The sequence below is a fragment of the Exophiala viscosa genome (assembly GCF_022695815.1).
Source record: "Exophiala viscosa unplaced genomic scaffold EDD37scaffold_2, whole genome shotgun sequence".
NCBI lineage: Eukaryota > Fungi > Ascomycota > Eurotiomycetes > Chaetothyriales > Herpotrichiellaceae > Exophiala > Exophiala viscosa.
The window spans coordinates 1,230,885-1,257,293 of record NW_026944354.1 but is presented as its reverse complement, the minus strand read 5'-3'; the positions used below and the strand labels follow the sequence as shown (position 1 = coordinate 1,257,293).

The following is a 26,409-nucleotide window of genomic DNA, read 5'->3' as shown; positions in this document are numbered from 1 at the left end:
ACTCCAAAGCTCCGCTCAATTCAGGACGTTGACATCGCGCCGCAGCGGACTGCAAGTAGATTCTACTCCAGGATTTATGCTTGCACTTTGGTGTTGTGAGTAGAAAAGCTCTTCAACATGACAATCAACCCAACATATCTGGCGCAGGCGTCGCGGTCATGTACGTCAAAGTCAATACTAGTAATCACCTGCGGAGAGCTAATTCGTTCACAGCCGTCAACTGGGGAGATGCGCGCCGACGCGTCCTGAAATCATACCGCGAATGGCTTAGGGCTGTATGCTTTAATCTGTTAACGTGCAAGCTGGATATGTTGCTGAGAAAAGAGACAGGGTCCTGAGATACAACAAATGTACTCGCTGAACATGCCTGTGTCGAAGGTCCGAACGAAGGTCAGACAAGAATACGAGAAGCACAGATACGTCAACCAGTTGCAGGCGGTGGATGTGCTTCTACAGCAGAGCAACGCAGAGTTCCAGGTTGGTCCATCTTCAAGATCATGTGGAGGGCAATCTGACAGAAGGCAATTGCAGGAAACATTAAACTTCTGGAAACAACAAACACATGTCATGAAATACTGGAGGGATGAAGAGGATGAAAATGCCAGATTACCCAAGAACTTCATATCCGGCTTCCTCGAGGTACAACCTCCACCAAAGATCATAACACTGCAGGAACTAACAATATGTCCAGGGACGGAATTGAAAGCATTTCCTCGAAGCGATCATTGTACATAGTTGGACCAACCACCCAAGCGCCATCGCAATGCAACATGAAAATTCGATGAACTGTTACGATTGCGCTGCGTCAAACTGGTCCCTTGCTTCGGTGAACTTGGCCGAAATCACATCGCAGGCCTCCATCATATCCTCGAGCCCTTTCCGTAGGGCATCGGCCGCAGTGGTCTTGGTATCTTCTGCTCCAAGTCAGTTCATGGATCCTGTGGTCAGGCAGGGTAGTGGCATCGCCCCGGTCAAACTCACCCCACGTCTGAATGCGAATGTTCATTTTAGTCTCCGAGGGATGTGGAATGGTATATCCGCAGAATTCCACGTCCGGGCTTTAGCAATCAGTATTGGACGATCGACAGGCGGGAATGTGCCATACTTTTTGTTTACAAAATACCGTAAAGCATTCCCCAGGGTGTGATCTTCCTTCTCGATCTGGAATGATGCTGCGTGTGAAGAATGACCAGGAAGCTGTTGGGTCGTGATATTAGCCACCGGCTCACTAAAGGTTTGGGATAATTTGTTCGTGAGACCGTACCATAACCAATTTTCTGGCACCACCCAACAATATTTCCTCGCCAGGGTCAAACTCCTCGTCTGCCATTTGAACGTCGTGTTCCGACATGATTGCGGTTGTCTCCTCGTTGCGCTACTGAAGTTTCTTCGAAATGCCTACAGAGACGATTTTCATGGAAAATATCAAGCCTTGCCATAAGATAACTAGCGCAGCCTTGCCGCCAAGAATATGGGTGGCGGCAAGGCTCTGGGAAATGAGGCTTCGTTTTTTCAAGATAGAATGATAACCACAATCTGGGGAAATACATATCTGGAATATGCATTTTTCTGACGGCATTTATAACTTCTCTGTCCCTTTCTATTTATATGTAACCTTGTCACGCCCGCAAACACTGGACGGGTCTAATGTTGCGCGCGCAACCGTCAGAACATTCAAGCCAACATGCATTGCTGCCACAACTTTTCTCTGAGGACCACTGCTATAGTATGCGCATATGCCACCTGCCGAATACTTATCATAGATATTGCACCCATCGATACCGAAGTTTGACATATCTCTACCAGACACGGGATTGACGATCGACACAAAACTTGTGCCCTACAGATACACACCACCGTCACATGTAAATGTGGACTTAAGGGTGTGATCGTGCCTCGGCGCGCAGCTTTCCGTAAGCATTGGTTCTGCACAGTCTGGCAAACCCCATCCATTGACTACTATTATTGGGTATGCGACCCGAAGTACATGTTAGTACTCGGTGCAGACGCCGCTGGAACAACGAAGCAATCGAACATGCACCTGAAGAAGCCAGACGTAGGAGGCTTTATTTCAACCAGGACAGAAGGACGCAACAAATTTATTCCACCTTTACGACCGTATGACGAATCATCGAGTGCGCAATATGATACTCTATCGATAAAAGTGGACTTCGCTGGCGGCCCAAGCGATACCAGGATCAGGGGTCGCTACAAGGACTAGTCCTTGCGTTGGGCGTTTCAACTCGTGCCATCATTCGCTCATCTTGATGCTTTTTGGAATGCCTCGTGGCTCGCCTGGGGTCGACGGGGATCATCCTTTCTTGATACTAGCGAGATACAAGTGAGACCATTGACCCAATGCAAGTTCGACAAGAAAATTCTGCTTGTGTGGAAGCAGAATGACAGCAGCAATACACCATCTTCCAGAATCAGACGATAAGTTGTATTGAACGATCTTATGATTTATTTGGCGACTATCAGGATAAGCAGTGATAGTCTGGACGCATGTTTCAGTGCTGTCATGACGATGAGGGGCCTGCTAATTACTCCGTGCTCCATAAGGATCTTAGCTGGGGTTTTCCGAATCCTTCAGCCTTAGGCGTCGTGCCATCGTCGCAACACGATCAGCCACTAGAATGTTTCAGCAGGTGGGCTAGGCTCGTCCTTCTGTTTGCTTCGCAGGCATCGAGAGGATATGAGACTCGATCATCCAGAGATGCTTTTCTCACAACACACCTCCCGTCATAGTTATGCAACGTCTCGAAAAGCATGTATGCGACGAAAAATTATTGGACATGGGAACCTTGACAGCTGGGCTGACAGGCTACAGCCTAATATTGCATCTGGGAAATGTACTCTGAGCACCCTCGCTTCGAACCTCGGAGCACGAGGATCCAATGAGGGTATCGGACTCTCCCTCTTTGGCGGCAGTTATCTGCAGGTCTCTCCAGGCGATCCAATACTTAAGCATGGTCTTAACCCGACTGCAACGTGTGACAAGCATTCCGTAAGAGGCTGATCGTTGGACTGCCGCGTGAATCCGAGCATCCGGGTCACCCACCAAGCACTATGAGAGGGCCATTCTTTACAACGGCAATAGTGACACAAAACCATCAAGCATCGGAAGGGCATCAAAAGGAGAACGGGGACCGCGCACTCTTGTCCAAACGCGCAATGAGTCTGCGGGGGCAAGTGCGACAAGCGAAAGCACGATCCTTATGAGGGGCCATTTTCTGTTGAGCTTGGACGCAGCCTTTCGAACATGAAACACTGTCTGCCGCACCGTGCGCGACAAGAGAAGGAGAAGCCCCCTTAACGCAGACTGAAGCGTTTGCACATTTGGGCAGTCAAGGAGTTGATCAAGATGCTCACTCAGGAAGTATTTGCAACGCAACGCGAGTCTGCATGATGCTGGGTCAGGCCTTACTATTGTACTCGTATTTGGTCAATGGTGGTGCAAACTATTCGAAGTCCGAAACGGAAGGTATCGAGAAGGAAAAGCAGTTCATGGATGGTTTACGGCCTGCGGCTGCATGGCCTTATCCGCAGTTTTTCGGGGCTACTAACGTTAGGCGTCGCTAGGCTAGAAGCTGACTGCCCGCTCCTGAACGATCCCTGAAACTCTCGTCAAGAAACACCGGGGTCACCGTGCCCAGTTAGGTGCTGGTGGGCTTCGTCTTTCGGCTAATCATAGGTCAAGTCTTGCTTCCCAAGGACGTCTGCGGCTGGACCTGACACCTAAAACAGTAGGAAAAGTGGCAGAAGTGACCAGCGGAAAGTCGAATCTGAAAATCCTGGCGTTGGCGGCGTCCCCAGTTTGGTGTCTGTGCCACACCTATTCCTCAGACGTCCACCCTTTTTTGATCCACGTCCCTCGATTTAATCCATCACCCTGTCATTGTCTCTCGCTTTCTAGCCCTGTTTTTCCCGCGCCCTCTTTACCCTTTTCTCCCTCCTTCTTCCATCACCACCTGCTGGACTACTGCAAGGCCCGCGTCTCTCATAGACATCCTAGCCGCTCGTTGCTTTCTCGTCCCATTCCCTTTCCATCCCACTTCCGTCCTCCCAGGCAGGGTATCATCTCGCGTCCAAGGTCCTTCTTGTCGCCCTCCCGGTCATTCGCTTCAAGATCGAGGTTCAGCTGCAGCAGCTCGTCGTCGAACCGCCGTACGCTACCCTCTCTCGCGGCTCCACGTCTGCGAGGCCACTCGTTTAGTTTGCTTTTTTCTCTGCGCCAGCCTGACCGGCAGCAGAGTACGTTGTCACTTCGACATAACGTCCAGCAAGAACAAAAAGAGCCGGATAGATATTTGGGACAAGCCGTGACAAATCTGTCAGCCAACATATACCCATTTACTCCCTTACCAACCTATCAGCCTTGCCATGTCGACTGCAGTGGCATCTTCAGCGATGACTCCGCTGCCACCGATGGACCGGAATATCAGTCCCAGAAGCTATCCGCCGTTGGCTCCATCTACGAGTCATGCTCCAAGAGACAGAACATCCGACTCGGTTGTGCCTCTAGAAGCAATGGGTACATCTCAGAATGAAAAGACACCGTCCGATGGCAAACGGTCTCCGAACTCGTGAGTGTTTTACGATCTTACAAACAAGCACATACTGATCTTTACTCCACAGTGTTAGAAGCTCGGACCGTCCCAAGATCATCGTGAAGAAAGAGCCTCCTTCATCTCCTTCACTCCAACCAAGTACTCGTCACAGGCCCAAGAAATTGGATTTGAACACCAACACTGCTTCAATGTCCACTGGGCTCAACTCTCGTCCCTCAGCAACACCCATGACTGCAAGAGATGGACTGGTCATACATGATGTTGGGTTGGCTTGTCTGTCGCCAGGTTTCGCAACACAGGACCCGGCCATGCGAGAGCAACTTGAGCGTAGCATGAGTGTAAGAGATCAGCAGCGATCAATAATCCAAGCAAGACTGCTCAAATCTGCTCGAGGTGATGGTCCGGATACAGGAAAGAGCAGTGAGCCAGGTACTTCTACAGCCAAGACCCCTACCACTTCAAAGAAAAGGCCTCCGCCAGGACTATCAATCGTGCCTCCTGCAGCTGAGAGATTTGCCAACGAACGTGTCATTCAGTCAGCCCCTTTGAATCAGACATTTACCGGAAGACAGGAGATCCATACTTCGGTAAGACAATTTAACGACCACCCAGCGAACTCGCAAAACTCTCACATCCATCATATGCCCGCCATTCAGACCAATAACCGACTACCCCCAATCGCCGACGTTTTCGGTGCCAGCGAGCTCAACCCTGGTCCAGCTCGGCCGCCTTTTCTGCATGCGAACTCGACTCCCTCCCAAATCCACGGACCACCGATGCCGTCTCCGGGATTTCCACCTCAAACTGCCCATCCCATGTCTCAGCCTGGCGGACTACAATTCGAGCGACCACGAGAGTACAGATCGGCAGAAGATGCTGTTAACGACATGATCGGAGGACGTGAGGAGCTCCTACCTAAGATCGTCCACTATGGGGGTCATCAGCCTCCAACGCCTCCTTCGCCGCACATTGGACACAAGGACCATTCGACTCCTCAAAAGTATCCACCGTACAGCCACCAAGCAGGCCGAAGAAGAAGCCGCAACGAATATGAGGAGGGAAGTAGCCCACCACTGGGCACTGGACCAGACCGCATCCGGCCCAGTGGACCATTCGGTGAAGGACGAGACAGCCCGGCCACTCAAAGGGCGAAAAAGGACGAATTTCTGAGCTTATGCGCAAGAGCATGGGATCTTTTCCACTCTTGAAGCCTGATAAACCCCTGCGCACTTTTTCAATTTGTCAATATTGGGTGGATTTCATTCGAATCTCCTAAACGCGATGGCGCTATGTGGCGTAATGAGGTGGATGACCTTTCTTTGAGCGGATTGAAGGGTCAATATTCTTCTGCCGACTCTCTTTGTGATGGGCGAAGTCTGCTGAACTCTGCTTTTTGTTGCACGAATGCGAGGGAATGTGTAATGACCAAAAGGACTGGCTGGACTGGGACTATTTTTTTAATATACCACAATGATTGAGCGACGACTGGACGGGCAGGAAAGGACAGGATCTCATGCGTTCATGGTGAGAGGACACCAGGGTATGCATGGGTTATGTTTTTTGATTGTTGATGCTGGTGTTTGTGGCCCCTCTTAGATGGGATCCGGAACGAGGTATCTCAGCATAGTAGGACAGATTCACCTAGAAAAGCATTGATCTTGCTACATACCATGTATGCTGTTTCGCGGCGGTCAAAAAAGTTCAGTCAAGTGACACAGCCTTTCGGAAGTACTTCTACCACTTCCCTACAAGCCAGGAATATTGAGTCACAGCATAAGAATTCTGTATTTCTGTAGCGCCGGTAGTTCGTGGACCTGGGTGCCTTTCGAGTTGGGCGTGGAGCATCTGCCCAGACAAGATATTCCAGGCGAATTGAATATGCATCGATTACACTCACCTCAGGTAACAGGGCTGTTCAACAGTAGCTTTTTGTGTTCGTATAATGTAGTCGCATCCATACAAACAGGAGACCTTCCGATTTGACCGTTGAGTGTTGAGCATGTACTTGAACCGATATTGTGGGGAATAAATATCAAGATATATTCATCGAATCATGATCTTGATCACGACTTTTCTCAAGAGCGCAGCGCCACTCATTTTACAGGACTTCAGCCTCAGATAGCTGCTGGGCCTTCCACACCGGTAGCTACCTCAGCCTCTGTTCAAATTCCAACTGTACTCGTACACTACTTGATAGAGCGGACTGCATAACAGGTAATGGGCTTCACAGTCACTACCTACCTAACAAGGTCTAGTGAGTGTGGATGATATTTTATGTCTGGCAAGTTTTTTCGTAGCCATCAACGGGTAAAATAGCTGCTTAATCTGGCATGTTATGGTCAGACAAAGTCTTTCTCCAATTGTATGTTCCCCAAAACTTGTACCTCGAAATTGGGGAAACTACCGTAGGGGTAGGCAAGGCTGTGAGGACCGAGGGTGAATCTCTTCGGGTGTTTTTCTCGTTCTCCAACCACAACCACCGTATCATTCTATCCAACTTTGTGCGTTGCTTCTACAGCTGGTATCGGACACCTCCATGCAGCATTGATATCACAGCATTTCGCACTACACGCGAAGAGACATCTCGATAAAGATAGAGCAGTCTCAAGAAGCGATAGCGTCTAGAGTGGGGATCAGCAGCCTGAAGATCAAGACATCGAGGCTTAGTAGATCGAACCTCTGCAAGATAGCTGCCTACAATTTGCCACTGGGAAGGCGACGGTCGGTCTCAGTTGTACTGCTATCTGCGAGCGCCGCAAGAAAATATACTACGGGACATCGACTTGGCGATCAAGTCACCAGCATTTCGATACAGAAACGAGGGATACCAGTTCTTAAGCTGTGCAGAAGCATCTCTACCAGAAGGACCTTAAGCAAAACTACTCAACCACCAGCCACAATGCGCGCCCAAGTACTCGAGGTATTCAACCAGCCGTACACGCTGAAGACAGACTTTCCACGACCCCCAACACCCCAGGGCCATGAAATGCTTGTCCGGGTTACGGCTGCATCGTACTGCCACACGGACGCGGTCTTTGCATCCGGCCAAATGCAACAAGGTCTTCCGCGCGTGAATTCGCACGAATTCGCCGGCGTGGTGGAAGAATTGGGCCCGGAGGCTGAGAAGGTCGCTCAAGCCAAGGGCATCACGAAGGGGAACTTGGTTGGAGTGCCCGGTCGAGCGTTTGCATGCTGCGGCGAGTGCCTCGAATGCACAGAGAATGGAGGCGATCTGCATGGGTATGGCGTCTGGTGTTCAAGGGCATCGAATCTCGGTCTAACCCGCGACGGCGGATTCCAGGAGTACTGTCTAGTGGATGTCAGGCAGGTCGCGAGGGTACCGGAAGGCGGCAACATGAAGGCCGTGGACATTGCGCCGCTCATGTGTGCGGGCGTGACGGTCTGGAATGCGCTGGAAGCTGCTGGATTGGACATGTCTGGCTCGACAGGCAAGTCGAAGAAGTCGGTTGCGATTGTCGGAGCAGGAGGCGGTCTGGGACATCTGGGTGTGCAATTCGCGGCAAAGTTGGGATGGCATGTCGTGGCTGTGGACACAACGCCTGCGATTGGCATGCTGAAGTCCGTGGTCGAAGAACTCGGTGAGGATGGCGCGAATGTCACAATCGTGGACGCGCTGCAAGAGTCTGTCGAAGCCGCGAAGAAGCGCATTTTCGGAGATCCAGCAAAGGGTCTAGAAGGCGAGAGGGGGTGCGATTCGTCGCTGGTATTGCCAGAATCACAACCGGCGTTTGACTTCGGGATGGGAATTCTCAAGAACCATGGCACGTGTGTGGCTGTGAGCTTCCCCAAGGATGGCTGGAAATTCAAGCCTGGAGATCTAGTATTTCGGCATATCAAGCTGATAGGCGTGTTGACGGGCCGGAATCACCAGCTGCAGGCCATGGTCGACTTCGCGGCCAAGGAAACCGTCAAGGCAAAGATCAGAACATATCCGCTCGAAAAGCTCAACGAGCTGGTGGAAGATTATCACCGTGGCGTCGGCGGAAAATTGGTTGTTGATATGGAGCTGAAGCCATAATCAGAATGCATGCACCTTCTGACCTCTCTGCTGTGTGTCTGGGGTCATCTTTCGCGTCGCACCCTAGGCATATCCCTAGCCTCTTTACCCTTCTCTCTTTTCTGTCTCCTCTTGTCGGCTTTGTCGCGAGCCCCCTTGCTCATACTTTGTAGCCTCTCTTCCTTGACCTTCTTCCTGACATCCGCCTCTTTGAGGTAGTAAGGCTTTGCTTTCTGGCCAGTACGGATAGCTTCCTTCTCTTCCTCCTTGTGACGTTTCCTTATCTCTTCCTCTTTTTGTCGAGCTTGCGCATTGCGCACCTTGGCCTCCATTGACATGACTTGCCGCTTCAAATCAGCTAGAATATGGGGTTCTTTGGCCTTCTTGATTTGCGACTTTAAATCTAGGATCTCGGCGGCTTGATACTCGGTAAGAAACGAATAATTCTTGTCGGCTTTGGATGTTGCATTCCTGTCACGAGTGGAGGACATGATAGTGGGATCAAAGCGCGGGTCGCGAAATTTTTGCGCCGCTGGAGGTTCGAAAATGGTTCTCTTTCGTGAGACTGGTTTTCGAGCGGACTCGATGGTCGGCGCATGTTTCGACGACCGTTTAGGGGCGTCAACGCGAGATTCTTTTGATCTTTTCCGGGTGTCAAACGTATCCTCCGCGGTAGGCGCAGCAGAAGCGGGTGCTGATTCTTCAAGACTGTCTGACAGTTTTCGTTTCCGTGGGTTCGGGTTGAACGTCTCTTGCGCTTTTGCGAGGACGCCGAAGCTGATGTCTTGCAGAGGCAGGGCTTTCTCTTGCTCGGAGGAAGATTCATCGGACTAGGATATGTTAGGTCAATAGAGAGAAAAAATCGTGATCCGGCTATAGTACCTGTTCTTGATTCTCTAGGTCGCTCTCGTCTGACCCATCTGTTTGCGATTGTTCTTGGTCAATGCCGTATTCCTCGGATACTTCGCCTGCGACTTCTTCGTCGGAATCATGCCTCAGCTCAACAGGCCGGTCCATGAGACTCACAGTGGCCATGGTTGCGCACTTAAGTGACCTGTAAATTAAAGCAAGGGAACCGACTGCGCACGAGAACTTTTTTGATGCCGCCTGCGGAGTGACGTCGGCGGATGATCGACAACTAAGTCAATTTTGGTTAAAGGAACTTTTCTAAGCGGTCGGCGCCTTAGCCAATATTTTCTGGGGCCTGGAAGATGGCGACAGCGGCGAGATTTTTATCTTACCAAACCTCATTCTCTTGCGATAGCCCTTGGTCGCCTTCAGTCGACAACGACAACGACACCGACCGGACGGGCACCCTTGACACCCACGACTATCGCAATCAACCCTGGAGGTGGCCGCATACTCCCGGACCGCAAGTTTGGATATTCGCTGCAGACTGCCACTAAAAGTCTGCCTGACCTTCAAACAACTTGTTTGTCCTCACCACTAACACTGTTTGTCCAGTGGCAGCATCAACCTCTCTCCTTCTTCGATCCTACCCGCCCCTCTCGAGCTCTATCTACACTCTTACCGTCGAAGACCATGCCGGGTCGCCGTCAAGGGGACAGATACTGTCCGCCTCCGTACGAGCAGAACCCCCATAGAACGCCGCAGCAGTTCCCACCAGATGTAGCGCCATCGCATTACTCTCTACCACATCGGTCCTACCAGCCTCAGCAAGGTGAATACAATGAATGCTTTGATCAGAACAAAATTGACATTTACAAAACAGTGGACTCGTGGAGATCTTACAGAAACGATACTGTCAATCTCCAGACTTCCACCAACCTGCACCATTCTCAGTGGGCTCCCCAAGCCAGCGCAAGAGATCCTTACTATGGCGTCCCTCCCTCGAGCGGGAGTGCGCCTTACTTCCACCCGTCGCAGGTTCGAATGGCGCATGACACTTCACGCGAACCTCTGAGGTCAGTGCATAACTATGCTCGATATCCGACATATCGAGTTGACAAAATATACAGCGCGGCAGATGGCAGCCGCGACAGATCACTTACTCAGCAGACAGCGAGATATGCGCCGCTGGCGTTGTCTCAGTCAACGTCGCAGTATACATTGCGTCCAAGGCGTCCTGACCAGATTGCGCCCTACAGCAGCGCAGCTCAAGCGGATACCCCCCTGCCATCCATTGAACCTGCAGATCTACCCTCTGCACCAGCAAATTATGTACCAATCCGATACAGTACGCCACGCCGAAGCCGAACCGGGACTCCGAGCACTGTCCAAGATCCACCTGCGCCTAAAGCAACTAAGGCTTACATGAAAAGTGCGGCACAAGCACCCACTCTTAGAGACACTGCACAAAAGCTACTGGTGGTGTTGGACCTTAATGGCACTTTGCTTGTCCGTCCAAACCGCAGAAACGATCCCACAAAGTTCAGGCTTAGACCCGGTGTCACCCAACTGCTTGACTATCTATTCAATAATCATGTAGTCATGGTTTACTCCTCTGCGAGGCCAGACAACGTGTCAGGCATGGTCAACAACCTGATATCACCAAAACAACGCAAACAGATGGCTGGTATTTGGGCGAGAGATAAGTTGGACTTGACCAAACAGCAGTACAACAATAAGGTTCAAGTCTATAAGAAGCTGGAGAAGATTTGGGCTGACAAAGATGTTCAAAGCAAGGCTGAGCCAGGGACGAAGTGGAATCAAACCAATACTGTTCTCGTTGACGACAGTCAAATGAAAGGTCTTGCTCAACCACATAATCTGCTACAAGTGCCAGAGTTCGAGAACAATGCGCCCAAAGAAGGTGCAGCACCTTTACGAGAATGGCAGCTGAAAGAACAAGCCATTGTCAAGTCTTTGGAATTGAAACTCGAGGAGCTCAAGTGGCAGGTCGATATCTCGCGACTCATCAGAGAATGGCAGACCGGAAAACGAACGGCGCCGGGTGTCGTTGACGAGACTATCGATCAAAAGACACACCGCAAGATCGAGCAGCAGCAGATAGAGCCAAGCCCTGCACCCAGTGTCGGCCAGCCTGAACGAGCCACCAGCATCGCTGCACAATCCTTCAGCCAACCTGGATTACCCTCACCATTTTTGACCCCGAGAAGTCCAGTCCAATCCACCGATGGTGACGACAACAGTGACGCAGGGGTCGATCTCAACGCGACTTCACCCCTCGACCACTTGGAACGGGAGATTGACCGCAATCTGAATATCAAGCGAACCGCCGGTGACAAGGATGCTGGACGTAGTGAATCGCCTATTGACGAGAGCGTGTGGAAGGAGCTCTTAGGTGGAAACGAGGAGAAGGACACAGAGAAGGGATCACTTGGGGCTGTGCCGCCAACGCCGGAGAGCATGACTTCCTAAATACATTCGGTGGGCACGTTCCCCTTATGTTCTTCCATGGCAGAACGTTGCTGCTGGGGCTTGCTTTGATGCCTGTCCGCGAAGGAGGTATCATGCATCAGGTCGTGCTATGTAATATTCAATGAGCGAGGTGCTTGGAGTTTCATCGTCCCAGGGGCTTCAATGAAGTGTGCTCATATCACAATCAATATCGAAGACAGAGACATTGAAAGAACTGTCCTAATTGAAGAATATTGTTTACACATTTCCATCCTTTCAAACGATGTCTGTGGAACTTTCTTGTTCTCTGGTTTGGATGAAATACAAAGCTCGGTTCGAGACATCAGGACAATGCCATGCAAATACAGAAGCTCTCTTTTCCTTGTAGACTGTTGTACAAAGTTCTGAAATCGCAGAAAGGGCTCCGAACACGATTAAAACACATCTGCTCCTCGCTCAAGTGCTTTGCAAGCGCTTCACAGTCTCTGGTAGCTTGTCCCAACCTGCCTCCGCGTCGGCTTTTCTCTGCTGTGCCTCTTTCAACATGCCGTTCACCTCGAGCGTTTCTGCCTCAAGACCAGCGACGACCTGAGTCCACAAAGGATCGCCCCATCGCCTGACTTGATGACTAGCCGCCCGGGCACATTTGATGGCTTGTTCATCCACTAATCCCTTGAACAATTTCTCCTGCATGAATACCAGCGCAAGAGCTGTTGTCTGAGCACTTCCGATTGCTTTGGCCGCTTCCATTGCACTCTTCAAGTATTGCTTCGCGGTCAAAGTTGTGGTTGACAGGACTGATGCCAGAAGTGAGTAGTGCGCCTGTATATACTTGTTCGCGGATTGCTGAACCGCGGTGCTCAAAGAATTAAGTAATTGAGAGACTCTGTTATGCTGCGGATGATGAGGATCTTGTATAATGAAGACGGCATTCATAGCCGCAAGGATGCAGAAGTCGTGGGTGATGTCAGAGTCCGCGTGATAAGATGTCGATATCTGATGAGCAGACCCGGGCGCGGGTGAAGGAGAGGACTGCTTCGCCCCGAGACTCAGGGTTGGAGACTGATATACTTCAAGAGCTTCTTGTAAGTTTCCAGTGCCTTGCAGGATGACTCCTTTGAGGTAGAGCAAAGAATACCTCATGTTCAATGGGAAAGACTCGGTGAGTTGTCCTGAGGTCCGGCCGATATTGTCCAATGTCTCTTTAGCTTTCTTCCAGAGGCCTTTGGCGCACAAGACGAAGCAGAGAAGGAACAAAAACTGTGCTTCGAGCAGTTCTTGGAAGATATCCGCGTTGTGTGACTGTTGATAACCTGCGGCAAGACTTGGTTGTCCCCAAGAGCGGACAAGCGAAAGGCCATGCTCAATAAACTTCTCTGCTTTCCCTCCGTCGGCTCCGTTCTTGTATACTGCACTGTCAGCGCTGAAAAGAAAGCCCAAAGCTTCTACTTGTTCTTTGCCCAGCCACGAGAAAGTCAGAAAGTACTTTCCGTTTCTCTCAATGATATGCCCATGTCCCTGTAATTGAATGCCTGCTATTGCTCTCTTTGACACGGGGATATATATGAAGCCGTCGTCGCGCCAGCCAGAATGTGCAACTGATTCATAAAGCACTTCGTGCATAATCTTCCGCTTCGCCTCGGTTTGTGCAATATTGGATTCTTGGACACTGCATGCAAGGTCGATAAATTCCATCAATATCGTCAACTGCGGATTTGTTTCGACATCTGGGTTCAATTGAAGCGCCCTTGCTTTGGCTAACGCTGTTTGTGTGGCAGTAACCGCTTCATGGCTGGAGCTTGAAAGGTGCAGCAAAGCTTCGAGCACAGCAGCAAACGCCAGAACAGCACTATCCGAATTCTGGCGCGCCAGGTATGTGATCTTCTCGAGCTGTTTAGTCGCTCCATGGACTTCTCCGGGAGATGCTGATGCCAAGGAAAACATGGCGTGCTGTAGGCGAAATATGTAAAGCCATACAGTGTGGCGGTAGGCTTCGATGTCGTCAATCATCCTTTGGATATCTCGCAAAGCAGCTTTTGGCTTAGATTCGTACAGAATTTTCGATAGGAGAAGCTGCATTTCATATTTCAGGTCAATGAATTTGTGTCTTTCGCAGAACTCGATTGACTTTGTCAGTCTTGTCTCAGCCTCGTCATAGTTCTCCGTCTCTTCATACAAAATTCGAGCATAACGTAAGGAGACTTGAGCTTCCCTCAGAGGTGGAAGCTTGAAGTTGTTCAGAATAGATTCCAGGCACCCAAGTGCTGTGGCGACAAGAGTATAGTACTCCTCAGTCAGTGCTGGCTGATTACGAGCTGCGTCGAGATAGTCATCAGCAAGCACGCAGAGCACCGATGGGTAGTCAGGTTCTGGCTCGTCTGGCTGGACTGGAGTGTGGCGATGCTCCGGTGCTTTTGTGGCGACCTGCTTTGGTTTCGCATTGACTTCGACAGCCTGAAGAACTCTGGCATGATTCTGCTGCGGCGTCTTTTGCAGCATCTGCGGGTTTATGGTCATTAATAATGACTGATCGTGACTCTTCTGGACCTGTTCACTTTTCGTGGAAGAACTCTTTCGAAATTGCTCAGTCTTCGTGGAAGACACCGGTGTGTCCCTCTTCTTATTGGGCTCCGGAGCTCTCACAGTAGGTGTTGTCTGTTCTCGCTTCTTCTGAGGACGATCGTGAGCCATTGCAGGACTAGGAATGTGCACTGTCACATTTGAGTGTGGTTGAGGCTCTCTCCTGTATGGGACAGGATGTTGTGAGTGCTGCTGTTTCTGAGTGCCATGAAACGACTGTGCAGGGCTGTGTACTTGGTTTGGAGGTTGAAACGAATGCTGTGGTCGCTGTTGCTGTTGGTACTGGTGTGGAGGCTGTTGCTGGTGGTGCGTGGAAGGGGACTGGCGAGGTTGAGGAGGTATAACGACCTGAATTCGAGACAGAGAGGGAGCGGCTTGCTGGACAGTGTTGTTTGGCGGATAGAAGGCTTGTTGCGGATACTGCTGTGGTTGAGGTTGATGTTGTGGTTGACGTTGTGGTTGACGTTGTGGTTGAGGTTGAGATTGAGATTGAGGTTGATAGGTTTGGTCTTGATTGTAGTAATATTGGGAATAGTTCTGGGGTAGCTGTTGAGGGTAGGGTTGAGGCTGGTAGGACTGAGCGGTGGAGTGTGAGTGGTATTGTTGTTGGTAAGGAGGTTGTTGTGAATATTGATGACCCTGCTGAGGGACCTGAGGAGAATGAGATGATAACTGTTGTTGAGATTGAGGAAAGTTCCCATACATGGGATTGTAGGAGGAATAGTTTGGATCCATGATGGTGGTATTGGAAGGCACCTTCCGTAGAGGCCAATTCTGCCGGTACCGTTCCACGTCTTTCACCTTCACTTCCTCTGCCTGACTTTCATCCAAAACGCGGCTTACTCGATCTCAAGCTTCAACAATTCCTTCCGACCTCCCGTGGCAACCTGTATAATCTTCTGTGAAATGGGCTGATCGACGCGTATTGCGATGTTTGCTGTCGACTTTGACCCAGAGTCATCACTGTTTGTTTCAAAAAGTCGCCATCCGATGCACAAAGTGAGACCGCAGTCACCGCCTACAATTCCAATGCATGACCTTCAGATTCCAACCTACACTTCTCCGGAAGGTGCCATCCCAGAATCCAACAATACGTTGCGCATATAAGAATACGGAAGGGAAAAGCGCGTGGAGTAGGGTTTCTTGGAGGGAGAACACCCCCCCATGCGATTGGGGCGTTGACACAGGAGATGGGCGCCAATGGGCTTGACGGGCTTAACCAGGTTTGCCCTGCATCAACCGCGTGGACTTCAAGTCTTATGTCATCACCCTTCATACATCACCGTACAAAAAGTCTGAAACACCAGGCTTTCCGTCACCTACAAGATACCAATCGCTGCTCTGTCCCATCGAACATGAAACTTGCTCTTGTCATTGGTCCATAAGTAGGGCGAGAATGGCACTCGAGACTCTCAAGCCGTATCTGCAGCAGGTGCAGGATCATCCAGTCTTTGCTTCTGTCATCTGCCTCGCTCTTTTGACCACATTGACAGGCTCTCCAGGAAAAGTGTTTGGGATGGCTAAAACGAAATACTGGCATTCGACGAAATCCCTACTGCTCAAGACCAAAGACGGAAAGACCACTTCGTTCGCTCAACTATGCAAGACTCTCGTTCCGCCGTGTCGACTGAATCCGTTGTTGTTCAATGGTCATCTGCAAACAATATGGACTGTCATGGCGCCCGACACGGTCCCAATACACTACAAACGCTGGATCTTCGACCATGAAGACCCAGTTTATACTGGGCAGTTTGCAGTCGATTTCGCTACAGCCCCGAACGATAATCATGATTCGACTCTACCACCAAGGACCACTTACTATACCGAACAAGATTTCAAGAAGATAGGTTCGCTGGACGATCGCCCTATGCTTGTGATGCTCCATGGACTCAGTGGAGGATCTCATGAGTTATATCTCCGCCATGTTCTAGCTCCTTTGATTGGGAAGGGAGGCTGGGAAGCTTGTGTGGTCATTTCCAGAGGTTGTGCCAAAACCAAAATCACAAGCAGTGTTCTATACAATGCCCGTGCTACTTGGGATGTGAAACAGATAGTCAAGTGGTTGAAACAGACCTTCCCCAATCGTCCACTTTTTGGCATTGGCTTTTCCTTGGGTGCCAACATCATAACCAATGTAAGACTGCACTCAACGGCCTGTCAGCCATCGGCGCCCTTTGCTGATCCGTGCAGTATATCGCCGAAGAAGGGAGTAAGTGTGCCTTCAAAGCAGCCGTTGTGCTTTCAAATCCATGGGACCTCCAAGCTGGAAACCTGGCACTGCAGAGAGGCTGGTTCAATCGCAATGTCTACTCGGCGACGATGGGGAAGAGTATGGTCAAATTGTTCAACAAGTATGTTGCTCAATCAAGCAGAGACTGGTTGCCAATTTGACTGACATTTGAGCCCCAGCCATGTCGAACAAGTCTCCAAAAATCCTAAAATCGATGTCGACCTTATCCGCTCAAGCAAATATCTTCACGAATTCGACCGGTATGTCGTGATAAAGTAGGCCCCGGTGAGCTTTGCTGACGACAACAGGCACGTGCAATGTCCAACTTGGGGTTATCCAACTGAGGGAGCGTATTATCGTGATGCAACATCCGTCGACTCTTTACTGGCTATCAGGATCCCGTTCCTGGCAATCCATGCCGAAGATGATCCCGTAGGTCAAGCCTCGAGCCAGTAAAGGATGCCGCATGTCTGACGAGTACAGGTGACTGCAAGCGAGGCCCTTCCCAGAGAAGAGGTTCAACAAACTCCATATGGCGTGCTTTGCACCACATCAACTGGAGGTCACCTCGGTTGGTTCGAGCTAGGCGGCACAAGATGGTGCGCCAGAGCGGTATGTTGTGGCCCGGATGCATTTGCATCATCCCTGCTTGGGCCGAGCTAACAAGTCCTCCTCCTTAGGCAACCGCATTTTTCCAGAAGATGGCACAAGATATTGACTTGGACGCCATTTCAAGGACGGACGCCGAGGACTCACAGCTTGAAGGGCAAATATCTCGCGAATCGCGACAGCCCTTGAAACCAGTCTTTGAGCCGATGAGGCGGAAAATGCATGTCCCGGCACAGCAATAACTGCACTCTGGCCCCATAATAGACTGTACAGCACAATAGACATAGACACTATGCCACCACTTCTCACGCGAAGGACACTCTCTTCTTGAATTTCTTCTCCTTCTGGGCATCGCGGCCAGTGGACTCCTTGTCTTCGTTGACTGAAGCACTGTTTGACTTCTTTCCCTTCTTCAAACCCTTCTTAACCTCTTCAAGTTCGTCCTTCTTTTTCTCTTTCTTCTTCTCCATCTCAGCGCGCCTGGCCTCTCTTATCTCCTCCATATGCCGCGCCTTGATCATTTTACTTTCGATCTGGCCCTCTTTGTCCGCGTTGACCATGGCCATAATCGTCATCATGCCCTCTTGGTCGTCCACGAAAATCTTGCCCTTCTTTTTACCGCGCGGTTTCTGTACACCTGCGGGCGTGATCATGTTCAAAGCGGGTAGATTGAGTTGCTTGTCGGTGTATGTCCTCTGGCGCTTCTTCGTGGACTTTGCGTTCACGCTGTGAGTGTTTGTATGGGAGCCTGGTTTCGTCTTGACTTGTTTCGGCGGAGGACGTTTGGCATTTTTCGACTTCAAGGTCGATGGTCCCGCCGTCGCAGATTTCCGTGCTTGGGGGTTCCTCTTCGATGTGTGTTTCGTGGTGGACGGTGGCTTGGGAGCCATTGTCGTCTTTTGCGCTTCTGAAAGCCTAGGAGTGGTAGTTGAAGGGTTGGGTACCAGAGAGTTCGAGGATCGAAATGTCTGCGTGAGAACAGTGAAAACTTGACCGAAGATTTGCCGTGGAATATATTTTCTTATCTTATCGGAGTGCTTATCGGATCGCAGCGCCGCTTTACACCCTCCGCACGTTCACCTCCTTTTGTGACAGAGCCCACGTCTGCTTGTCGTGGAACCGGCTATGTGTATAGATCAAGGTACTGGCTCGCGCCGGTCATACCAGACTCTAGGAGGCAGCCACTCGTGCTATTCTAGCTCTATGTCCAGTCTTCCATCGTTGAGACTGAGATTGACTACCCATATCGCGCGTTGAGTGTCTCAGGATCAAACCATGTCGGCTGTATGCCGTAGTTGATCACAGTGCTCTTCAGCTTCGTATAGCTCTCGAAAGCTTCCTGTCCATTCTCCTTCCCCACGCCACTCTCCTTAAAACCACCCCAAGGCGAAGAAGGATCGTTCAAATGATGTCCGTTGACCCAGACGATACCTGCTTCTATCTTAGCAGCGACCCGATGAGCCTGATTGAAGTCGTTGGTCCAGACGGAAGCACCCAAGGCGTAGGCAGTATCATCGTTCGCAATGCGGATGATCTCATCTTCCGACTCGCACTTGATGACGGCAATGATAGGACCAAAAACCTCGTTGCAGGCTACGTCTGCACCCGCATTCGTTTCGATAATGGTAGGTTCGAAGAAGAAGCCTTTGCCTTCGACTGTTGCCGGTTTCCCACCACAGATCACTTTGCCTCCATCATTACTCGCCCTCTCCACGAACGCCGAGCATCTTTCGACGGAGGCCTTGTTTATCACCGCCCCAATCTGTGTGCGGGAGTCTTGTGGATCGCCCAATCTCAACTCCTTAACTCTCCTTTCCATCAGTTGCATAAAGTCGGTGTAGATATCCTTATGCACGAGCAGTCTGCTTCCTGTGACGCAAGTTTGACCACTGGCAATGAAACTCGCAAAAAGGGCCGCCTTTACCGCCTGTTCGACATCGAGACTGGGAAACAAGCAAACAGGCGCCTTACCCCCCAACTCAGCTGTCATGGGGACCATATTCAATGCAGCAATTGGGGCGATCGCCCTGTACGTCAATATGCCTCCCGTCAGATCGATCTTGGCCAGAAGTGGGCTCTCACATAGGAACTTCCCCGTTTCACGACCGTAGCCTGAGATTATTTGCAAGACACCATCTGGCAACCCTGCCTCTTTCAACAGCTCTCCCATTTTCAGAACAGATAGTGGAGCAAGTTCTGAAGGCTTGACGATAACCACATTGCCTGCAGCGAGTGCTGCAGCAATCTTCTTCATCGCGATCAAGAGGGGATGGTTCCAGGGAGTGATTTGAGCAACAACACCGAGCGGAAGCCTGGTAAGAGTGTTGATTACTGGCCCTTTGAACGGCGTGACTCGACCCTCGTAGACACGTGCGACGGATGCGAAATACTCTAACCATTCCGGCACCCTGGCTAACTGCGCTCGCATTTCACGGATCGGACGTCCTGTTTGGCGGGTTTCCAGTTCGATAAACTCGGGTATTCGCGCTCGGAGGAGCGTCGCAGCCTTGGACAGAACCGCATATCGTTCTGATGCGTCTGCACGTGCCCAAGGTCCGTCTTTGAAGGTCGACACAGATTTCCGTACAATATCATTGACGTTGTCTTGCGTCGTGGCATCAATGGTTGCAATGATCTGCCCATTAGCTGGATTGACCACTGATATCTTCTCAGAGGACGATGCTTCATGGACGCCGTCTACCCAGTTGGAGATATGCGGAATGTCTGACATTATGCCGATTGTCTGTGCTCTGTCATGAGCGGACTAGTCAATGTTATCCGGGCCCAGTTGGTTTATGTTTCTCTTGTTGATAGCTGGGTTTGCGTAGGACGCTCCTGTACCGACTGTAGACCTCTTTTATTGGAATAACATGCGTATCGACGTATATGAGAGCTCTCGCCCTGACGCTGGGAGAATTGTGTCTTCAGTCTTGTTCGTCGGTCATCCCACGCTTACATGTTGGCATCAAATCGTCTTCGGTAGAGGCTTGTCCCGCTGCAAAATGAAGGATCATTGTCAGTAGTTACAGCAGCGAGCTTGTGTCCAATATCGCGCCGCTTGCTTTGGTTGGAGATAAGATAAGATTTTGTGCCTTTCTCCACAACTCCGCAAAATGTTGTTGAACGTCACCACTCGGCGACAGGCACGAGGGCTTACTGAATAATTCAGTTCTTGCTGTGTGTTTCTTCAAACCGGAACTTAGAACAACATCAGCTGCGGAAAGCTAACACTTTCACCTCTTCCGCACAAAGCTTGGTTCGCCTCTCTCGTGTTGTGTTGCTGCTGGACAGCCCCGTTCCCTTGACTTGCTGCGGTCTCGTGCCCTCTCGTCTGCGCCGGGACTTACCAATCTCGCAAAGCCGCAAACATTGACCGTTGTTGGTCGACTCGGAACCCCAGATCAAAAGCTCGTTGCTATCAACATGCCACCACCGTCCACGGTCAAGGACATCAAGCCGCCTGAGCATCTTACCTCTCTCGCAGCCTCAGGCTTTGCTTCGGGTGCCCTCCGCTTCGGCACGATTTCCATGCTCTCACACTTCCTCCTGAACCGTCATCCAGTCTACCGAGGATTGACAGTGCAATTTAAGGTGTTCATTCAGATCAGTGCCATGACATTGGGCGGATGTATCTTTGCAGAAAGAAGTGTGACCGACTATAACAACTCGGTGCGGCGGAGGAATCGTGCTTTGGAAAGAAGCCGACGTGCTTGGAGTGAGGAGCAGGAGATTAGAGAAATGGTGGAAAGAAGAGAAGCAGCAGAGAAGTGAAGCTCAACATGACGGCAATAGGTCCCTCAGGATATACAATGAAGATGGACGCTTCCCGCGGCCGAACTTACCTTGCGGAAGAGCTGGGCCTTCGCAAACAGATGGAAGGAAACGTGGGTACCGATGATCTCTGGTACAGAATTGCCAACTTGAGGAGGAAAGAGCAAAAACATCACACGGAAGGGTCCTTGAAGACTGGGCAGCTCTACCGGAAGATAGCGTGATGTTGCAAAGCATCACACTTTCTGCCACACCTCCCACAGACCATATCACCGCCTCGCAAAAACCAAAGACACCAAAAACCACAAAAAGTCCTTAGAGGTCGAGGGTCGAACAAAGGTCCAAAAAACGACTTGTCTGAAGCCCTGGAGTGATCAGTTCACAGGAGTTCAGGTATCGAAATCCCCACCTGCACAGATCACCATGGTCTCTGGCAGGGATTTTTCCGAACGCCCGTTGTCGAGTTTCGCCAGCGTTAGGTTGTAGTCTGTCACGAGGGAAACACCTGCTTGAGCTGGCCTTCAACCAATTCCGCCTACTCGGTGTCCAGCTGTGATAGGAATGGTGAGCGGACTAGACAGGTCAGCGTTAAGAGCAGTTTTTGACGACTTTAATATATCAACCACTGCTTTTTTCTGGTTGGTTGGGAGTAGTGAAGTGAACTCACGAGTGGGAGCAGCTTGGCTGAAAAGGGGAAGAGGGTGAAGTGAAGGAAGCTGCAGTCAAAGGAGCGTGGTGCATGGAGAGGGCTCCTAAACGCTACCTCTGCCCTTCTCGAGCGTCTTGCTCTACGAGTCTCAAGGAGCTATACTTCGATGCTCTTCCAGCCAGACACCACATACCGACGCCTACAAGACTCGTTGAACAGAAATCCTGAACCATCAAGCGAAAGGATACTCAGTCTTTTGACAGAGACCATCAAGGTAGCAACTCTGTCTGACTTTACCATGGCTGCGGATACGGGGTTCACACAGGGCAAGTTGATACGATATCTGGCATCTGCCCAGGAGGACAGTTCACTGTGCAGGATGTCGGACCACTTCAGGTGCACAAGACATACGTCCGTCAGGCAGGTAATCAAACCGTCAACGACTCCAAACATAATGCAGACACACCATTGTTTTGTATTCAAGTCGCAGATCGCTGTTGCTCAAGAAGTAGTTTTGCGCCTCGGAAATGCACGAAACCACTGTGAAAGTGTTTCGAGAGGTTCCGCTCAGATAAAGGTCAACATGCTAAACAGTATAACCACCACGCTTGACTATACAGCCATCACCATCACAATAACCATGATCACCAAGAACCACCTGGGTATCAATCCAAGAAACCAAAAGAAACCTCCCATCATGCCCAACGGTGCTTTTAGCAATAGCCAAAAAACCAACAACGTTGTCGATTAAGAATAGTAATATGCTGGGAAATCCCATGCACGCATCCACTTGACTTCTCCTTGACCTGACCTCCCACAACCAACGTTTCATCCAACATCCCATCATATAGGTCGTCGAAATCGTACCTTATCTCATCCATTTCACCTCCAGCCATACGATCAAACCATCACACCAAGTCCGATCGGTGGATCGACCGGATCGCTGCTGAGAAGCCAGTCTCGCTTGTTGAACTTTCGGGCTTCCTTTTCGGCCTCAATATCAACATCTAGGCCCAGATCGATACCGCTATCGTCGAGAGTGTTCGCCTGCTGTCGTTTTATGGGACTGCTAAGACCGGTGTGAAAACTGGGCAGGTCCAAAGGGCCACCGCGTCTTAATTCGTCTAGGTCTGCGTCGGTAGCGTCATCATCGATATCCTGGGTTGCTTCTTCACCTGTTGGGATTCGCGGTAATCCTGGGACATCCCCTGGTACTTGTTCGAACTTCTTGGGTAGACGAGATAGATCTGGAATATCATCTTCCGACCGCTTTCTCTTGGTCCTCCGATCTAATGAACTCGAGAGAGGGTTGATCTCCCTGCACTTTTCTTGTTCTCTTTCATCAGCAAGCTTCTGGGTCTCTTCGTCCAGAAGCAGTCCTTCCATTTGCGTCATCCAGCTCAGCATCTGAGTAGCGAACGACTCTACGAACCACCATGACTGATAGCTGTGAGCACCATTTTGACCCATTTGCATCATAACGCTAGACCACAGTCGTGAATGCCAGTCGATCATGCACTGTGGATGGTGACCCTGGAAGAGTTGCGGCAGCCGCTCGAGCCAGCTGATCCATCTTTCCAGCAGAGGCGAAAGCTCTCCTGACGTGTCTGCGAGCAGGACGCCATAGGCAGAGTCCGAAATGTCATTGACAAAGTTGGCATACGCGCTGGTCGGATCATCTTCGGCTGCACGTGTTAATTCACCATCCAGAGGAGAGACCAAAGGTCTCAGATCGTGCCTCAGAACACCTTGCAGCTTCTCAAGACTTTCGGGTGGTGGCATGCTGTCCTCCAAGAGACGATCCGGATCGACCATTGCCATAAGGTCAAGCCACATTTGCGTCCGTTGCTGCGGATCATCGAGCATGTGACTCAATTGCATTGTTGCTGCGTTGGCCCCCTTCAGCTTCTTCAACACGTTCACGAATCGTGCGGCCGGTACAGTCTTGGCCACAACGACGTGGACGGGACATTTCTCTTCGAATGCGGTGATCAAGTGACCAACCAGCCTTGATCCGATTCTTTCAAAGACAGTCCATACAACCTCAGGTACATTCTGAAGCACCAGCGGTGCAATGAAGCGGACAATCTGTTTGTACATTCGCATATCACATTCTTGGATCCAAGGGGCCAAGCACTCCATGGAGAAGAGCTTGGACACAGGTACTGTCATCTTTCCATTGAAGGCTGAATGGTGGTTGAAAAACGGCTTCTCCTTGCACTTTCGGAAGGCATCGATGACATCAATACAGTAGGATCGGTACAGGTGGAATAACGCCTTCGCTATCGAAACATCATAGGTGGTTCCTTCCAGATAAGGATGTATGTCGGGAAACTCGATTGGATCTTGTGAGGTTGGAACTTGAGACAGGGAGTTCATCGTGGGCATACCAAGGTAGGTAGACATGCTGGCTGGAAGATTCGGTCGAATGGAAGGTAGAGCGGCCACCACATTTGAAGGCATTGTCTTTATAGGTAGACGGATTGTTGGGGTGTTGATATATTTGCAGTCCAATTTCTGAACATGAGCCTGGTCCGACTCAGGGACATCATCATCAGTTGGACCCGTGTCTTTCGACAGGAACGCAGCACTTGGAGCCGGGAAATCGGCCGTCTCCATGGTAGCGCGAGACATAGGTCTCTCTATCGTGGGGGTGATATGGGGTTTGAACGCTTTGTTGGCCTCGACCACGGAGCCGTGTCTTTCGTGACGCTGGCCATTTGCCGTGGCAGGTCGTTCGGGTCCTGCACCATACTGTCGGTCATCGTCATCCATAATTAGTGAAAGATCGACGTAGTGGTATTTGGATTCGCCGCGCACACCCAGTCTTCGTGTCTGGACGTTGGGGAAAATGATGCGCACGAGCTTGCCAAATGATGCAGGGTTCAACGTTGGAACTCGTTCATTGCCGCATCGTTCGGTATAGCGAGTGAAAACACGGTCTCTTCGCACGGATTGAGAAGACCGCTGACAATTCTCTTGGAGCCTGGTCTCATTAGCTTCGTCCCGTACTGATTTGAACATGCGCACCATAGCATGGCAAAGACTTGTTTTGCTTTTTCTGATTTGCCTCCAGATCCTTCATTCTTCTGCACCTCTGCGGCAACTTCCTTCAACGACTTGCCTTGATATTGAGCAAGCAGGCGTCGCAATTCCTGGTCGTTGGCCACACTTGAGGCATTTGCTTTTCTTCGCTTCGCACCACCGTTTTCCGTCTGCGAATCCTCCGGAGCCGGAGAACCTTCAAACTGCTCGGACTGATGACGCATGTGTTGCATATGCTGTGGAGGTACGCCAAAAGGTATGTGGTGAGGGTATTGCAAGGGAAAGGGTTGCATTTCCTGAAATCCTTGTTGTGAGATTGGGCGCATTTCGTGTTGCGAAATGTTGGGAGGATGTTCTATGGACTGCTGCCGTAGATGAGCTGCCATGTTGTGCTGGTAATGCATGAGCATCTCTTCTGGATTGTGCCCATATATCGCCGCAGCTTGCGGGTGGACGAAGAAGCCATTATGTTCTATCGGCATTGTCGGGTCGTCCTCGTGAGGCGCTGGTTGGAAAGCGCTTCCTACGCCTACCGACTGTAAACTGGTTGTCGAACCACGAGACTTTGGACGACGCTTTTCTTTATTTGATGTTGCATTGTTTGTATGGGTAGGACCCTGCGGTTCTGGAGCTTCTTCCTCCATACTGTGGGTTGGTGACTGCGGCATCTGAACTGTGCGCCGGATTAGCCTGCTGTCAACGCATGACAACAAACAACCTCTCAAGCCTAATTTTATCCAAGCTCTTCAATTTTGCGGAAATGAGTACCTTTTGAGTTGCGCAATAGACCTATGACCGAATCTTTTCGCCTGTGGTGTATATCATGCGCGATTTGCCATTCGCAGGACAGAGGTTGGTGGAGTGGTTTTCGGGTGGGAACCTTTGCGACGATGAAGCAAGACTGGCGGTAGGCAGACCAGGAAGGACTCGAGTCTGTAGCTGCCAGAGATCGGGATGTCCCACTTTTGGATCGAGTAGCCGTCGAGTTGGGAATCTATAAGAGTGTAGGCTTACTTGAGGCGCGCTGAGTATGGCACTTGTTGATGATGCAGTTTCTCGATTGTTATTTGGGGTATTGGCTGCCGGGACAACAACAAACGATTCGGCGAATTCCTTGGCATTTCAAGGCCGCCCAAGAAGAAAAGCATCCCACCAGTCGCCAGTAGATGCCTTGATCCATGTCATTTCAATAGTGCTGTAGAGGGTTTCAAACTCATGTCTCGTTAAGAGAGCTACATAAGTACCTAGGTGAACGACCTAAACCTGCCGTATACTGATGTACTCGCTCTTTCTACACTACAGACTGTAGCAATTGTGGATTTCTAGACTACAGATGGTAGCAATTGTGGACTTTGGACGACACGAGAGAAGAGTGGTCGATCTCTACTTTGTCATGACTGTGATCAATCGTCTTCCATTTCCTATCGTTTTGTTCTGCCGCAGGCATGGGTTAACCTCAGGGTCACGTAAGCCCCTTTGTCTGAAAAATGTTATCCTTTAGAGTCACTTCACGGATTGCACAAGGTCAGTGGGTAGCTTGGTTGAACCACAAGGACAGGGGTAATAAGGCTTGCTTGCATGGGCAACTTTGGTTCTTCAAGCAGAACGTGAAGTA

The 26,409-nt window shown here is 50.5% G+C and overlaps 12 protein-coding genes across 12 annotated transcripts; 6 read left to right on the top strand and 6 right to left on the bottom strand.

The window, feature by feature from the left end:
* Positions 1 to 117: 117 nt before the first annotated feature.
* On the top strand, positions 118 to 703 carry EDD37DRAFT_646708 (NADH dehydrogenase 1 alpha subcomplex 6; the record flags this gene model as incomplete). The annotated part of the gene is made up of 5 exons (XM_062817769.1): positions 118 to 160; positions 214 to 275; positions 331 to 477; positions 532 to 639; positions 692 to 703. The coding sequence occupies 5 exons, from the start codon at positions 118 to 120 to the stop codon at positions 701 to 703; spliced, it is 372 nt and encodes a 123-aa protein (XP_062672901.1).
* Positions 704 to 762: 59 nt separating this feature from the next.
* EDD37DRAFT_245480 (DNA-directed RNA polymerase III subunit C19) lies at positions 763 to 1,524 on the bottom strand. The gene is made up of 4 exons (XM_062810633.1): positions 1,265 to 1,524; positions 1,106 to 1,197; positions 982 to 1,058; positions 763 to 914 (listed from the first exon to the last, which is right to left on the bottom strand). Exons 1-4 carry the CDS (start codon positions 1,349 to 1,351, stop codon positions 790 to 792), a joined length of 381 nt encoding a protein of 126 aa, XP_062672900.1. The 5' UTR covers positions 1,352 to 1,524; the 3' UTR covers positions 763 to 789.
* A 2,859-nt stretch (positions 1,525 to 4,383) lies between these two features.
* Positions 4,384 to 5,779, top strand: EDD37DRAFT_646706 (uncharacterized protein; the record flags this gene model as incomplete). The annotated part of the gene is made up of 2 exons (XM_062817768.1): positions 4,384 to 4,586; positions 4,639 to 5,779. The coding sequence occupies 2 exons, from the start codon at positions 4,384 to 4,386 to the stop codon at positions 5,777 to 5,779; spliced, it is 1,344 nt and encodes a 447-aa protein (XP_062672899.1).
* A 1,537-nt stretch (positions 5,780 to 7,316) lies between these two features.
* On the top strand, positions 7,317 to 8,632 carry EDD37DRAFT_245294 (alcohol dehydrogenase). The gene has a single exon (XM_062810628.1). The coding sequence runs from the start codon at positions 7,471 to 7,473 to the stop codon at positions 8,608 to 8,610; it is 1,140 nt and encodes a 379-aa protein (XP_062672898.1). The 5' UTR covers positions 7,317 to 7,470; the 3' UTR covers positions 8,611 to 8,632.
* On the bottom strand, positions 8,633 to 9,765 carry EDD37DRAFT_245324 (uncharacterized protein). Its single transcript, XM_062810632.1, has 2 exons — positions 9,472 to 9,765; positions 8,633 to 9,419 (listed from the first exon to the last, which is right to left on the bottom strand). The coding sequence occupies exons 1-2, from the start codon at positions 9,622 to 9,624 to the stop codon at positions 8,655 to 8,657; spliced, it is 918 nt and encodes a 305-aa protein (XP_062672897.1). The 5' UTR covers positions 9,625 to 9,765; the 3' UTR covers positions 8,633 to 8,654.
* A 1-nt stretch (position 9,766) lies between these two features.
* EDD37DRAFT_245323 (uncharacterized protein) lies at positions 9,767 to 12,148 on the top strand. Its single transcript, XM_062810631.1, has one exon. The coding sequence runs from the start codon at positions 10,132 to 10,134 to the stop codon at positions 11,929 to 11,931; it is 1,800 nt and encodes a 599-aa protein (XP_062672896.1). The 5' UTR covers positions 9,767 to 10,131; the 3' UTR covers positions 11,932 to 12,148.
* A 218-nt stretch (positions 12,149 to 12,366) lies between these two features.
* Positions 12,367 to 15,225, bottom strand: EDD37DRAFT_561174 (cohesin loading factor-domain-containing protein; the record flags this gene model as incomplete). The annotated part of the gene is made up of 3 exons (XM_062813875.1): positions 12,367 to 14,436; positions 14,554 to 14,897; positions 14,955 to 15,225. The coding sequence occupies 3 exons, from the start codon at positions 15,223 to 15,225 to the stop codon at positions 12,367 to 12,369; spliced, it is 2,685 nt and encodes an 894-aa protein (XP_062672895.1).
* A 331-nt stretch (positions 15,226 to 15,556) lies between these two features.
* On the top strand, positions 15,557 to 17,603 carry EDD37DRAFT_245299 (Alpha/Beta hydrolase protein). Its single transcript, XM_062810629.1, has 6 exons — positions 15,557 to 16,624; positions 16,681 to 16,841; positions 16,900 to 16,980; positions 17,029 to 17,152; positions 17,204 to 17,332; positions 17,401 to 17,603. The coding sequence occupies exons 1-6, from the start codon at positions 15,887 to 15,889 to the stop codon at positions 17,569 to 17,571; spliced, it is 1,404 nt and encodes a 467-aa protein (XP_062672894.1). The 5' UTR covers positions 15,557 to 15,886; the 3' UTR covers positions 17,572 to 17,603.
* On the bottom strand, positions 17,260 to 18,294 carry EDD37DRAFT_245320 (60S ribosomal subunit assembly/export protein loc1). The gene has a single exon (XM_062810630.1). It carries the CDS (start codon positions 18,217 to 18,219, stop codon positions 17,635 to 17,637), a length of 585 nt encoding a protein of 194 aa, XP_062672893.1. The 5' UTR covers positions 18,220 to 18,294; the 3' UTR covers positions 17,260 to 17,634.
* Positions 18,295 to 18,337: 43 nt separating this feature from the next.
* Positions 18,338 to 20,359, bottom strand: EDD37DRAFT_621114 (putative aldehyde dehydrogenase family protein). The gene has a single exon (XM_062815981.1). The coding sequence runs from the start codon at positions 20,058 to 20,060 to the stop codon at positions 18,567 to 18,569; it is 1,494 nt and encodes a 497-aa protein (XP_062672892.1). The 5' UTR covers positions 20,061 to 20,359; the 3' UTR covers positions 18,338 to 18,566.
* A 77-nt stretch (positions 20,360 to 20,436) lies between these two features.
* EDD37DRAFT_245282 (uncharacterized protein) lies at positions 20,437 to 21,508 on the top strand. The gene has a single exon (XM_062810627.1). The coding sequence runs from the start codon at positions 20,753 to 20,755 to the stop codon at positions 21,098 to 21,100; it is 348 nt and encodes a 115-aa protein (XP_062672891.1). The 5' UTR covers positions 20,437 to 20,752; the 3' UTR covers positions 21,101 to 21,508.
* A 1,141-nt stretch (positions 21,509 to 22,649) lies between these two features.
* EDD37DRAFT_676741 (regulatory factor X) lies at positions 22,650 to 25,477 on the bottom strand (the record flags this gene model as incomplete). Its single annotated transcript, XM_062819579.1, has 2 exons — positions 24,780 to 25,477; positions 22,650 to 24,735 (listed from the first exon to the last, which is right to left on the bottom strand). Exons 1-2 carry the CDS (start codon positions 25,460 to 25,462, stop codon positions 22,650 to 22,652), a joined length of 2,769 nt encoding a protein of 922 aa, XP_062672890.1. The 5' UTR covers positions 25,463 to 25,477.
* Positions 25,478 to 26,409: the final 932 nt, after the last annotated feature.

Excerpts from the sequence above, each read along its gene's own strand:
- EDD37DRAFT_245282 (XM_062810627.1), top strand. The coding sequence starts at position 20,753 with ATGCCACCACCGTCCACGGTCAAGGACATCAAGCCGCCTGAGCATCTT.
- EDD37DRAFT_245294 (XM_062810628.1), top strand. The coding sequence starts at position 7,471 with ATGCGCGCCCAAGTACTCGAGGTATTCAACCAGCCGTACACGCTGAAG.
- EDD37DRAFT_621114 (XM_062815981.1), bottom strand. The coding sequence starts at position 20,060 with ATGTCAGACATTCCGCATATCTCCAACTGGGTAGACGGCGTCCATGAA.
- EDD37DRAFT_245480 (XM_062810633.1), bottom strand. The coding sequence starts at position 1,351 with ATGTCGGAACACGACGTTCAAATGGCAGACGAGGAGTTTGACCCTGGC. Across the intron at positions 1,198-1,264 it reads GTGCCAGAAAATTGGTTATG|CTTCCTGGTCATTCTTCACA; the intron begins GTACGGTCTCAC and ends ACGACCCAACAG. Across the intron at positions 915-981 it reads CATTCGCATTCAGACGTGGG|AAGATACCAAGACCACTGCG; the intron begins GTGAGTTTGACC and ends GACTTGGAGCAG.
- EDD37DRAFT_245320 (XM_062810630.1), bottom strand. The coding sequence starts at position 18,219 with ATGGCTCCCAAGCCACCGTCCACCACGAAACACACATCGAAGAGGAAC.
- EDD37DRAFT_245324 (XM_062810632.1), bottom strand. The coding sequence starts at position 9,624 with ATGGCCACTGTGAGTCTCATGGACCGGCCTGTTGAGCTGAGGCATGAT. Across the intron at positions 9,420-9,471 it reads ACCTAGAGAATCAAGAACAG|TCCGATGAATCTTCCTCCGA; the intron begins GTACTATAGCCG and ends AACATATCCTAG.
- EDD37DRAFT_245299 (XM_062810629.1), top strand. The coding sequence starts at position 15,887 with ATGGCACTCGAGACTCTCAAGCCGTATCTGCAGCAGGTGCAGGATCAT. Across the intron at positions 16,981-17,028 it reads TATCTTCACGAATTCGACCG|GCACGTGCAATGTCCAACTT; the intron begins GTATGTCGTGAT and ends TGACGACAACAG. Across the intron at positions 17,333-17,400 it reads CAAGATGGTGCGCCAGAGCG|GCAACCGCATTTTTCCAGAA; the intron begins GTATGTTGTGGC and ends CCTCCTCCTTAG.
- EDD37DRAFT_245323 (XM_062810631.1), top strand. The coding sequence starts at position 10,132 with ATGCCGGGTCGCCGTCAAGGGGACAGATACTGTCCGCCTCCGTACGAG.